Source organism: Ceratotherium simum, chromosome 2, assembly GCF_057802395.1.
Source record: "Ceratotherium simum simum isolate JZ-2026a chromosome 2, ASM5780239v1, whole genome shotgun sequence".
Lineage (NCBI taxonomy): Eukaryota > Metazoa > Chordata > Mammalia > Perissodactyla > Rhinocerotidae > Ceratotherium > Ceratotherium simum.
Window position 1 is genome coordinate 17,865,269 of NC_141901.1, and position 12,964 is coordinate 17,878,232.

General features: G+C 44.3%; 1 protein-coding gene across 3 annotated transcripts in view; it reads left to right on the forward strand.

Annotated features, from left to right (window-relative positions):
- Positions 1-904: 904 nt before the first annotated feature.
- NPL (N-acetylneuraminate pyruvate lyase) overlaps positions 905-12,964 on the forward strand; it is a 41,750-nt gene continuing 29,690 nt past the window's right edge. For 2 of the 3 annotated variants that reach the window (XM_087438810.1, XM_087438811.1), the window contains exons 1-2: positions 3,981-4,139; positions 4,960-5,043. In XM_087438810.1, the coding sequence (XP_087294936.1) occupies positions 4,123-4,139; positions 4,960-5,043 (101 nt within the window). In that variant the 5' untranslated portion in view covers positions 3,981-4,122. Of the gene's footprint in view, positions 962-3,980; positions 4,140-4,959; positions 5,044-12,964 lie in introns of those variants that run through there. The other variant, XM_014783366.2, reaches the window with a different exon arrangement.

The window sequence follows — 12,964 nt, forward strand, 5'->3', positions numbered from 1 at the left end:
ATTTCCGGTGCTGTGTGTAATGAAAGAACTATTATAACGGATTTAAAAGCACTTTGCAAACTAGAAGCCCTTTGGGAAATTTACTTTCTCTAAATGAAATAATAAGCATAAGTCATCGCCTTTTATGGAAAATCGAGGTTAACTCACATCAGCAAGAGAAAGCTGAGGACTCGTTGATGGCTATGTTTCTGGATTTATTAACACGGTACATGATATTAGAAAGCAAACTCTTGACATTCCTGCAAGTAGAGAGAGTTTAGTTAAAAATACTTTTCCCTTTCAAAAGCCTCTCAATTGTTCTCCAGAATACGCCAGAAAAGGTGCTGCTTTAGTAACCGATCCGCTTCTAATATCCGTTCCTCTCTTTTTAACACGAGTGTGCGCCGCTGGGGCAGCAAACCCAGCCTGCAGATCACGGAATCGCCGCGGGACAACGTTTTCAGCGTGCTTCGGAAACAGCAGTCCAAATTTCAAAACCCAGAACCACGATACACCTGTTGTTGCAAGGCCCTGGTCAGAAAGAAAGTTAAGACGGGAAGGAGCCCGCAAGGAGCCGTCCGCAAGCGGAAGGACTGGCCAGGAGAAAGAGGAAGGGAGAGGTTTGCCCACAGCGCAATCGCGGCGCGTGTGAGCAGGAGCAAGTTCGCCTGCTTGCACTTCTCGGGGAGCCGAGGCGGCGCGCCCATGTTCCTTCAGCCCACGTCGTTCATGTAACACCGAAGGAAGAGCAAACTCCACGGGTGCATAACGCCCTGGGGGTGCGGAAAGCGCGACCTTGCGTCCTGGGGAAGAGGCGCCGAACTACAGTCCCCAGGAGCCCGGGGCGTGGCGCGCACGTGGTGCCGGGCGGGGCGTCCGCGGGGCCTTAAAGAGCGCGGCGGGGGCGGGGCGCAGCGGAGCGGGGCGCAGCGCGGAGCGGCGGCGGCTGCCACGGCGACGGAGGCGGACCTCGGCGGCTCGGGTGAGCGCGCCTTCGCCGGCGTGAATGGACTGACGGAGACGGACAGGCCACCCCAGGATTCGGGCAGAGGGACGCGGGGGACGGGACGCGGGGGTGGATGAGACGATGACGGCCCGAGGGCAAGGGGAAGGCAGATAAGCTGGGAAACGGAGCTGGAGGAAGTGTGAATGCGACACCGTCCGGACCGGGAGCAAGTGTCCGACAGACCCGGGCAGAGGGACCCGCTCCCCTGGATTCTTTCCACCCCGCATAGCCGGTCTCTAAGGATCCTTTTCCCGAAATGATCAGAATCAGCGATTGAGCGGAAGAGAGTTTAGAGATGAAATTGGATATAATTCTTTCATTTTACGGGAAATGGGTTGTATTTCTGCATTTTGTTTTGTTTTTATTTTTTTAGTTTCTCTATTTCTGTTTCTTCTTTTCCAAGTATTTCTCCCTCAAGTCATTCTCCTTGCCCGGAGCTGCATCCTTCTCCCCAGAGATTTTTTTTTTTTTTTTTTTTTTGAAACTTTGCGTTTTTAAGATAATTTGATTTAGGCGCCCTGAATTCTTTGCACTAACTGTTCCTGTCTGTCGATAGAGGTATAAGATTCAAGAATAATAGCCCCTCCTCAGTATTTCAGTAAGGACATTCTAAATGCACATTAAACCTTAGGCTGGAGAACATTCTAACCATTTGCTTTTGATACAGGCTATGAAGAATTTCAAAGCATAACATTACCAATTCTTTTTTGAACTCAAATTTACAAAATATCTTTTGTAAGATATTGTGATCTTCATCTCTTCCACCAGAGTTTCATAGTTCACAAAGTCAGCAAACTTGGCTCATGTATTTAGTGTATTGTTCTGTGCACAGATTTTTGAAGCTGTTCCTGCCTCCTCATGGCTTACAGTCTAGAAGAGGAGCAGAAACTACCCTGCTAATAACTCTGATGTAAGGTTTTTAATAAAAGGCAAGTGTTTGAGGAGTTCTAAGGAGTGAGAAATTATTTTCATCTTTGTGGATCAGGGAATGTTCCCTAGCTTTTAAAGTCTGAGTTTTAAAAGTTGACTGGACTGGAGGGCTGAAGTGGGAGATAATGGCATTTTCATATTCTCCTGAGAGAACCACAGGAGAAAGGCTAGACACTACAGGGTAGGGAGGAGCGACAGGGGACAGTGGAGCGAGTGCGCTTCAGGCGTGAAGAGATCTGTCCAGAGACCCAGACCAGGAAGTTTGGTATTTATCCTGTGGAAGCCAGGGGGAAGTTATTGGCATTTTCTGAGCAGGGCAAAGGCAAGATGAGAAATGGCTGTGCTACTGGAAGATTAATCTGGCAGCCTGTGTGGATTGAAGGAAGAGAAGGGAGTGAGGATTAGAACAGAGATTCCTAACTTCCATCCCACACCCCCACAGGCCCCATGTTTTGAATTTTTAGCTAATCAAACTGTACCTAAAGTGCATTTAACTTGATTTCTTTCAATAAAAGACATATATATATAACTGCCAGTCCGAGCTTCTGACTGTCCTAAGAATATCAATGTAACTGCCCTAAATATGAAATAAATGCAGCTAAAAGCACAAGAATATAGAAGTTTCTAGTGTGAACAGCCTAGTAGTGTTGGATTTAGGAGACTTAATGCTGAACCTAGCTTTTGAGACTCTTATCGCTTAAAGCTTCTTGAGCCCCTCTGGGCCCCTAGGACCTGGGGTTGTGCCCATTGGTCTAGATAAGAGGTAACACAGGGTAAGTTATGAGAAGGGCAGTAAAGGGGGAGGGAAGGATTGCAGGGAAAGAAGGTAACAGAATTGAAGAGACTTAGTCCCTGAATTGACAAGAGTAATGAGGGTTGAGGAGGAGTTACCAGGAGAGTGGAGATGACAGGAAAGAGGGTGCTGGCAAGGGACTAATAACAGTACTTGCCAACGTCCTGTAGCCGTCAGACAGACTTCATGGAGGGAGCTGAACTTGTGCTTACTGTGTGTCTGGTACTGTTGTTAATCACTTTACAAGAATTAGTGCATTTAATTCTCAGTGACCCTATGCAAGATGATTACTATCATCCCCATTTACAGAAGGGAAAACTGAAGCACAGAGAGGTTAAATAACAGTCCCCAGGTCACAAAGCTGGTAGGTAGAGGAACCGGGAAGCAGAGCCTGAAGTCTGACTCTAGAGCTAGTGCTCTAAGCCCTCTACTGTAAGGAACGAAGGAAGAAATCGTTCAGAGAACAAGATGGCAGGTTCTCTTTGGGGTGTGGAGACGCTTGCAGGAGTACCAGGAGAAGATATGCAGCAGGCATAGCATCAGTCGCATCTCGTGCTCAGACATTCCCCTGGGGTAGGCAGGGCCTCTGTTAGTGGCCTTGTGTTTTCCCCATGGACCAGATGATGACATTTATCTTTCAAAACTTCCAACAGGACTTGAGTCTCATCTTCAAACTAGGAGAAGTCAGAGAAATCCTAGTATCCCATATATCTGGTGAGGTTCCCCTTTATTGCCCTATCCGTACAGAACAAAGCTACTTGAAGAATTTGACTTAATTTCAGGAGCAAGTCTTGCTAGGGACACATCTGTTTGCGAGGGGATGTATCAGGTTGGCGTTCCATAAAAGTGATAAGTTTTCCCCTACTGTACCCTTGCATGTTTCTGTCCTTGTTTTGTCCTGTTTCTGGCCCGTGAAGCCAGAAACAGAAAAGGGAGCTACAGAAAAAGTAGAAGATATGATCTCTGTACTCCAGAAGTTTATACTGCTATTTGGGGAGATGCCACTTATAAAGAGGAAACAAAATGAGATAGTTCATAATTATTACATTATGTGGGTCAGATTTAAGTGTAGTGGGCGTTGGGTTTTTAAATCATACCGGTGACCTCAGAACTATAATATCCCCCCTCTTGTTGATTACCTATAGACATCACTGTGTTTGCTCTAAGCCAACCATCTTTTATATAGTTGTCACCAAATACTATCTGATTATATTTATTTTCTTCTTTAATTGTTAGACTGCATTTGTAGTTTCGAATTTTTATGTCTTACAGCTCAAAAAATAACAATGCTTCTATGACTAGTAAGAGGCAGAGCTGGGAGTTGAACCAGGCACTCTGCCTGCAGAACCCAGACTATTAACCAGGATGCTCTACTGCCTCTCATTCCTGTTTTGGACAACTTCTTGGCTTTTTTATGCTGATTGTGGACAGGTACACTCTCTGCCAGGTGGTAAGGAATTCTTTTGCCCCAAATGAGTAGGGTCAAGTTGACTCTGTCAGCACTGGTCTCCCCATCTTTGGAGGTCATTGTCCACACAATCTGAACACCTCATTCAATCACCCACATATTCATCACTTTTTAATTGAACACGAGGCGTCCAGCAGAGCAGTCAGTGCAGGGAAAGCAAAGACAATGAAATATGTTCCCTGTCCTGGGAGCTTGGTCTAGTGGGGGAGAGGTGAATAAACAATTGTGATGCAGTTTACATGGTTTCCTAGAGTGAGGAAAACAGGGCAAAACTGGTCAAAATTAGAATATGAAAGGATTGTTAGGTAAATTTGAAGATAGTTACGTAGATCACACTGAAGCCTTAAGACTGTAAGTGCTGGTTTTAAGTGAGATTCTTGCTTAAAAGAATGAAGATATGGAATTTAAGTAATAGTAATTCTTTATATATTTGACCTCCCTGAGCTAGGTTCATGTTCTTTCTTGGGTCTGCTGTTATTTACCCGTTCTTCGGGGTTTCATGTTGCCTCGGTCATCTTTTTAGACAAAATGGAAGGCCTTTGTGATAGTCTTTTCCCAGAACATTGCTCTCTTCTTGTCCAACCCCCTCCTGTCTTTAAAAAATAGTTTCCTCCCCTATAGAATTAAGCTCTAAAATTTTACATTCTTCTCATTTGCTGTGTGTATTTGTGTCCTTGTAAGCATTTTTCACAGTTCTAAACTGGGAATGGACTTTGCCCAGGAGTGTTATCATTAATGAACATTCCTTGAGGAAGGAAAGGAATTACACTGTATGTTTTCCAGACTCGTCAGCAGCTCAATGGCCTCCTCGAAGAAGAAACTTCAAGGTCTTGTTGCTGCAACCATCACGCCGATGACTGAGCATGGGTAACTATCATTTGGGACCTAAAGGAATTTATTCTCACTCCACCAAAATGGACAGAAGTTCTCTATAGTAACAGTCACTTAGACTCTGCCTCTCTGTGGTACTGTTGCCAAATGGCAGCTTCTGTTAGTTGTCCCCTTGCAGTGTCTCTGACCCGAAGTCAGAGAAGAGGTCTCTATATCACAAACACTGCAGAAAGAGAGAAGGTAAGATGTGGCAGCTTGCCTTTCTCCCAGTGTCTATAGCTCCACAAAGCAGATTCTGCTTGGATTCATCAGACCCCTGGCTTTCCCACATAAGGCCAGTGGAATTGAGTGAGGAGAACCTCATTTTAGCAAGATTTGATATCGAGCACTGGCCTATCCCCTCTAGCTCCTGTCTCTAGACGTCTGCCTGACTCCACCCCAGGCTGTTCATAGGCATCGTGAAAGTGTCCTAACCTGAGGAAAGTGAGGCAGGTAGCTGCAAGATGGACCCCTTTGGCGTATTTACAGTCTCATTTCAACATTGGTTGAATGTCGGGGAGCCTGCAGGAGTGGGAGGTAGCAACAGATATTTGCTGAGAAATCATTACCCAAGCAAGGATTTTGACTTTCAGATGAATAGTATGGAAGTTCCTCTGCTTATGCTGTCAGATAATGTGCCATAGGTGTTCATGCACAGGATATAACTCCTCCCTGGACATTGCCGTTAACAAAAAGGGGATTCATCCATCTCCTGGATCGAAATGGTTTTGACCTGTTGGAGGAGTCAGTTTACCAAAACAGTCAGAATTTTTGCTTCTTCAAGCTTCTCCTTTCTTCCTCTATAAAATATAATGATAATCATACCTACATCATGGAGTTATGAGTGTTAAATGAGATAATCTGTATAATAGTACTTAGCACAGGGTCAGTATGTACTTAGGTCAATAAGTTTGAACTGCTATTGTGGCATAAGACGGGTAAAAGGAAGATGAGGTATTTAAGATATCTTTAAATAAGACTTTTATTTTTTTGGTCTTCTGATGCCGAATATATAAACCTTAACCCTACCCCTTTAAAGTAGATGAAATTTCGTATGACTTTTACCATTCTCTTTCAAAGTTGGCCATATCACAGTTTTCCGTTAGATCATTGGAGTTCAAGACTTCCAGCTGCTAAGATTCATGAAAAAATCACATCTTTACTAAGTCTAAGTAAAATTCTTGGTGAGATGGCATTTAGATTACCCAGTGGTTAATAGCAATTTTTTTTCTATTGCTTCTCTCTTTCCACAAGTTCTAGAAAAGACTGAAGTCAGCTCTTTTTCCATGTGTCAGCCACTTACTGGGCAGATAAAACAGAAGACATGTGATTGCATAAGCAGGCAGAGTTTACTTCCTGTTATGGAGTAATATCCTGTTTGCAAGCTCAAAATACTAAGGTTGATTCTCCTGTAACCTTTTTAACCAGACCCCTCTTAGTCTAGAAGTGGCTTCTTAAAACAGTCTTGTTTGTTCATCTGGGACCCATTGAGAGAGCCAGTGTGTTCGTCCTCCATATTCTGCTGTTTTCCTGGGACGCCAGGGCCCGTGTATTAGAGATTACAGAAATGACTCTCCTTTGCTGGATCCTTCTCCATTTCCCAAATACCCCTGGCCCTGCTGCCTCCATTTCACTATCTCCTCTTTTTTCACCAATTCTTTTCTCTTCCAGGACCCTCACTTTCCTGAGGTGTGAAATCAAAATAGGAATGCATTTTTTGTAAGGGCTTTGTAAGAATTAAACTAAATTAAAACGTGTTAGTATATAGCACAGAGTAGGCACGTAAGCTGTGTTAGTTCCCCTTTCTCCCACCACTTGCTCCTTGCAAACATTCCTATAGGTACAAAGCAGGTTTGGGGCCCCCACAGAGAGCAAGTGGCCATTAACCTACTTGAGGGCATCTGTGCTTCAGACATGTTTCCAAGAGATGGGACAAAAAGAAGGGTCACGTGGAATCTAACGCGTGGAAATTCTGCCTGGTGACCTGCTATCATGGAAGTTTTCCTAACCTGGCTCATACTGTATAGCATGGCCTCCATAATTTGGAATGGCTGAGCAAGGACTATTCCCCTGCATTCTTTTTTGTTAATAATTCTAAGGAATCTTCATTCATGATTCCACTCTCTGAATATAAGGTGATATCCTGCAGTGGGGGAGGTTGGCAGAAAGAACGTGGTTAATGAATTTTAGTTAGAGTGTCTGCCTTCTTGACCCCCAGCTTTGCCGCCAACTAGTTGTCTGACCCTGGGGAGGTCTTGTCACCTTTTAAAAGTTCCCTTTCATATTCTGCAGAGGACTTCAGCCACGTTATCTCTAAGGCCCATTTGAATTCTGAGAGTCTGCAGTCCTTTAGTATCGTCATTAGGGATATTGTGGTGATCCCCATGAAGTACCAATGTATAAAGTCCCTGTAACTCCAGTCCATCCTCCACACTGTAGCCCAGTGAGCATCCTTGTAAATAAATCTAATCATGTCACTCTCCTCTTTAAGAATTTCTGTTGACTCCCTTTTGTCTAAGCCTAGCTACTCATTGTGTGGTATGGGCCATTTGCTCCAACATCACTTAGGAACTTGCTAGACGTGCAGAATCTCAGGCCGTACTACATACCACTGAACCAGAACCTGCATCTTAACAATGTCCCCAGATGATTCTTTAGCACGTTAAAGTCTGAGATGAACTGGTCTAAAGGTTGAAGCCCAGGCTCTCTGGGATGACGTAGTCCTTTACAATCTGCCTTTTTTTTCGTTTCCCCAGGTACCTCATACCCTTTCTTCCCTCTGTGCCTGTACGCGTTCTGTTTCTTCTGCTTTTTCTGTCAGCAGCCTCTCTTTCTCTACTCCACTTGAACACCTCTGTTCACTCTTCAAAACCCTCTGGTGAGTCTTCCCCATTTTCCCTGAAAAGAGTTATAGAGTCCTACCCTGTGATCCCATAGCACCCTGTACATACCTTTTACATTACATCAGAATTATTTCTTTATGATAATTATTACGATAACTCTTTGTTACATGTCTGTCTCTCCCAGCAGGCTTTGAGCTGCTTAACCTTACTCAACAGATATTTACTGAGTACCAGGCAATACACAAGGACTGAGCATGTATCTTATTTATCTTTGTATCTTCAGCGTCTGTCACAGTGTCTGGTAAATTTTGTTGTTTCGTGAGGAAAGGAAGCTAACACTGATTGGCTAAACACTATGTGTCTGCCACTGTGCTGGCATTTTAATGTACACGTTCCAGTTTAATCTTCACAGCAACTCTCTGAGAGAGCTGTGATCTCTGTTTTTGCAGTTGATGAAACCCAGATCCTAAAGATTAAGACACTTGTGCCTAGCCACAGAGCTCCAAAGGAAGAGCTTTCTCCACCCATCCCAACTCTCGTCTTTTTCTGCACCAGAGTAAAAGACTTTTGCTTTCCTTAGTTGTTTCAAGAAATCACTTTTTCATTTAGGCAAGTACACAGTCGTTAGAAAGTCCATTTTCTGATTGGCCAAATGTCAAGAAAAAAGTTGTGTTTTCTCCCTTTAATGCCCTTGACTTCACCATAGGAATCTTCACAACACCCTGTAGTAAAAACAAACCTGTTACCCCAGTCAGAGAGGTTCTGGCCTGCTGGAGTTGGAGGTGTACAGATTATTGTCTTTTTAACTGTGTTAGGAGACTAAATGACCCAGGTTCCCAGAACAGAACGTTGTCTACCTCTGGCAAGGAGGGGCAGTTACAGTCCCTGCTTGCTTCTCTGGTGAAGGAGTTTTGAAGTAGCCAAGAAGAGTTATTTTGCCATAAGCACACACAACTTCCATCTGATTTTGAATGCTGAGAGTTATGTATAAAAGGCGAAAAGATGGGACGTCAGATTTTCTGATATGCATGTGGGATCATCCAGTGACGAAAAGAGCCTGTCCCCGTGATTCTTTGTTCTCAAAGTGCACGTCCTTCACTGTGTGTCATGCGCCGGGAGAGGAAATGAACAGCAGTAGGGATTTTTCTCTGAAAAGCCATGTCAGAAAAATTCTGTTATCCTTATACCCTAAGGAAAGAGAGAGGAGTCTACGTGCAGTTTCACAGTTCACCCACTCAGGGCCTCAGTTTGTGCAAAAATAATTTGACAAATGTTCTCTCCTCTTATGTAGATTGGAAGTAAACTAAATGTCCAAGAATAGAGGATTAGCTAAATTAATTATGTTCGGCCATACATGAAATGCTCTGTAGCCAGTATAATAACAGAATATCTGAAGATGTGGGAAAATATTCAATTTGGAATGCTAAGTGAAAAAATATTGAGTAATAATCTCCAGGGAGATCCTGAGTGAGTTTTTTTTTTTCCTTTTCTTGTTGTGTGTACTTTCTAAAATAAATTATATAGCTTTTGTAATATGAAAAAAAATAAAGTACTTTTATAAAAAAAAAATCATGGACCTAAGGCTAAGAATCCGAACCCATGGGAGTTAAAATTAAGACATGAAATTGGGGTTAAGTATGGGAATGACCACAGCAGGCATGGAATTTGGTTGTGGGCCACTCTCCCCTGAGGTGGCCAGTGGTTAGATGTGTTGGGGGCTGATGGAGGACGAGATGATGCAGTGGAAAGCCAGTCCAACCTTTCCAAGTGAACTGGCTTGTGCCACCTCTCACTTCCCTGAACAACAAGCCCCACGCAGCCAGCCAGTGGGGAGAAGAATAATCCAATCTCGTTGTTTCCATTCTCTCTAGTGACTTCCTGATAACTGATGCGGTGCCTACAGCAATGACCATAAACCCAGATGCCCAGGGGAGGGCGAGTGGGTGGGAAAATAGGGAAGGAAGCAAAGTCCCCAGAGAGAATTATCATCCTGTTGCCTCCCGAGCCCTACTGTTTGGGGCGCCTTGGTGACAAATATGGCAACAGCTCTGTGTGATTTCACGGGACTCGCTTGTGACTGGAGCCACTGAGCATCTCTGCCAAGGGCTGCAAACTGGCACCTCCGGTCAGGCAGGGACATGAAATCCCTGAGGTGACCTGGGGTGCTTCTGTGCCTCCAAAGGGGGCAGCCACTGCTCTTCCCAGCCAGTTGGTGCTGTATGGAAATGTGGGCCTGGCCTTGTTAGATCTTCTGGCTTTTCAAATAAAGTCATTTTTTTTTTTAACATGAAAAAAATTTTAACATTGTGAAAGTCAAACAGAATACATTTAGGAGCCATCCCTTATCAACTTCTGATCTCTCTGAGGGGATTTGGTAGTTCCAAGAGACCATAAGTCCAGGGACATTTTTGGGTGACTCTGCCACTGCCCCTGGAATTCTACATTAGTGTCACTCCTGTAGGCTAGGGGCGTTTTATAAGAAGCAGCAAACTGTGCTTTCTTGAAGGGATAACGTATCACCCGTTAGCACCCTAACCTGAGTGAAATTGTCACAGCTGTCATCCAGCAAAGCCTAAAGCAGGGGGAGGGGAAGTTGTAGACAGAAGCACTACCCACTGAAGCCATAGAATAGTGTGGAGTTCACTGAGGAAGGAGGAGGAACTGTGGGTTTCACATACTGGTCTAGGGTGCAGCCAACTTCCAGGGAAGAGGAGGACACCAGAGGAGGGCCAGACAAATAGCAGCTCTCAAGAATGTCGGAGGAAAGGAGCATCATAGGATTTCACCCTATTTATTATTCCAACTCCTCCTCGAAGTATCCTTACCAGCCTTCCTAATTGGAATTATCAGTCCTTCTTCTGAACCCCTATATACTTTTTAACTCAGTCATAGCCTTCATCATATTTTCCTTAATATTTTAGTTATTTATATTTGCTATCTCCTTTACTCAGTTAGTATCATAGTGAAATTTAAATGCATCCTGCAAGTGTGGGATAAGCTGCTTTTAAGGGAGAGATCATGGGTATTTCATCATCAGAAGTTCGTGAGTCACGCCTCCTTCACCAGGCTTTGTTGAGCATCTGCGCTGTAGGTGCAGACGAGGGATTGTAAGTAGAAAAGGCACAGTTCTTACCTTCAGGAAGTTCTTGCTGCAGCCTGGAAAGCAGGCATAAACAGTTTACCAAATGATGTTCGTAATAATAAAGATGTGAGCTGTGCTGGGAGTGTGAGGTATTTCCGGTTTTTGTCACTGAGGAATAATAACAGCAATGATATCGAGCATTTAATTGGAGCCGGGTGCAATGCTGAGCACTTGTGCTGGACTGGCCGTTAGAGGCCCACTTTGGCAGGGGTGGTCCCTCCTGAGTTTATAGTCCACTTTGGGGATACACACATACACACTAACAGACTAAATTGGTTTCTCTTCTTAAGGATTTCTGAAAATGGAAACAAGCTCTCTAGCTTCCCTTTCCAAATAAGAAAGCATTAGATTAAACCAGAAGAAGCACCTCAAAGTGAGTACAGTGCCTCCCAGGCCTCGACCATCCACAGGTCTACAGGCTGCTCCTTGGTGAAAAAGCCAGGCCTGCTCTCAGTGTCTTTGAGGATGTGGCCGAGGTGGGACAGGGAGGTGTCAAGACTTCATTGAAATTGTACGGGAGCCACTATGTTTGAATCTATGACCCCGACACAGGCTATTGCCCAGTGAGTTTATTTCCAGTTTCCAATCTGATTCAGAAGTCTCCTGGGTCTGCCAGAGCTGTTCCCTGGTTGCTGGCATGAGCAGATGGACATCATTGGTCAAAACCAGAATTAGTGTCACACAAAGCCCCAGCTGATTGTTCCTGCATCTCAGAGCTTATCCCAAGTGGGGAAGAGCTTATGGAAGCAGCAAGGGGCAGGTGTACAGCCATGCGCCATGTAAGGACGTTTCGGTCAACGATGGACCGCATATACATCGGTGGTCCCATAAGATTAGTACCATATAGCCTAAGTGTGTAGAAGGCTGTACCATCTGGGTTTATAGAAGTACACTCGGTGATGTTCGCACAGCAGGAAATTGCCTAATGACGCATTTCTCAGAACTTGTCCCTGTCGTTAAGCAACGCATGACTATATCGTAAAGGTGTGGTTCCAAGTGGTCAGAAATGTCTGAGGCAGAGAGGTTTCAAGAAGTCGAGCAGGTCAAGCTGACCTAAATGAGGGTCTTGAGGTGCATTGTCTAGGCAGCTAACTCCCCCATCCTCCCCTCAGGTAAGAACAACCTGAATTTGTTCCTGTCACGCATTCAGGGAGCCTCCCTGCTTAGCAAGACTGAGAGGCCAGGATTTGGCATTTGAACAAGTGGGACAGGGAGGGGCGATGTTATGATACTGGGACATGAGCCATTACGGAGGGAGCCTGCTCCCCTTGGGGGCCTTCTAACTACATGAAAGCACACGTTTTCCCAAGTGGCAGGCTCCGACTAGTTGTCATTTGTGTGTTGTGGGCAGTGATTGCCTGTGCAGTCTTTGCTTTATCTCTATTGCCCCATTCCCTTTGACAAATACCCTTTGATGTCTTTCTTTTCTATATGCATCAGATTTTTTTCTGTTGTTTGTTTTTTTAAGGAATACAGTAAGTAAAGATGAAAAGAATGTTAATAAGATTAAAATTAAGTTAGGATTCTCTGGCCCCATTGACAAAAATGCAGACGTCAGGCAACTGGTACTTTCTGTTCTTGGCAATGTAACCACAGGTTCTGCAACATTTAACACAGACTTGCCACACAGTTTTCCTTTGGATTTTGTCTCTCCATCCCGTCCTTCCTACCTGCATTTTGATTGAGAACAGGTCGTTTTATATGATTTATGTGTGAGTCAGTTTCCAGATTTTAAAATCAATATGACGTTAAGGAAAAGAGCCTTTATTGCCTTAAGCATCAGATCCTTACAAGGTCAGAGCTATTCAAACTGCACAGTGCATGCAGATCACATGAGAATCTTGTTACAATGCAGATTTTGACTGGGTAGGTCTCTGTGGGGCCTGGGACTCTGCATTTCTAACAAATGCTCTCAGATACCTATGCTGCCGTT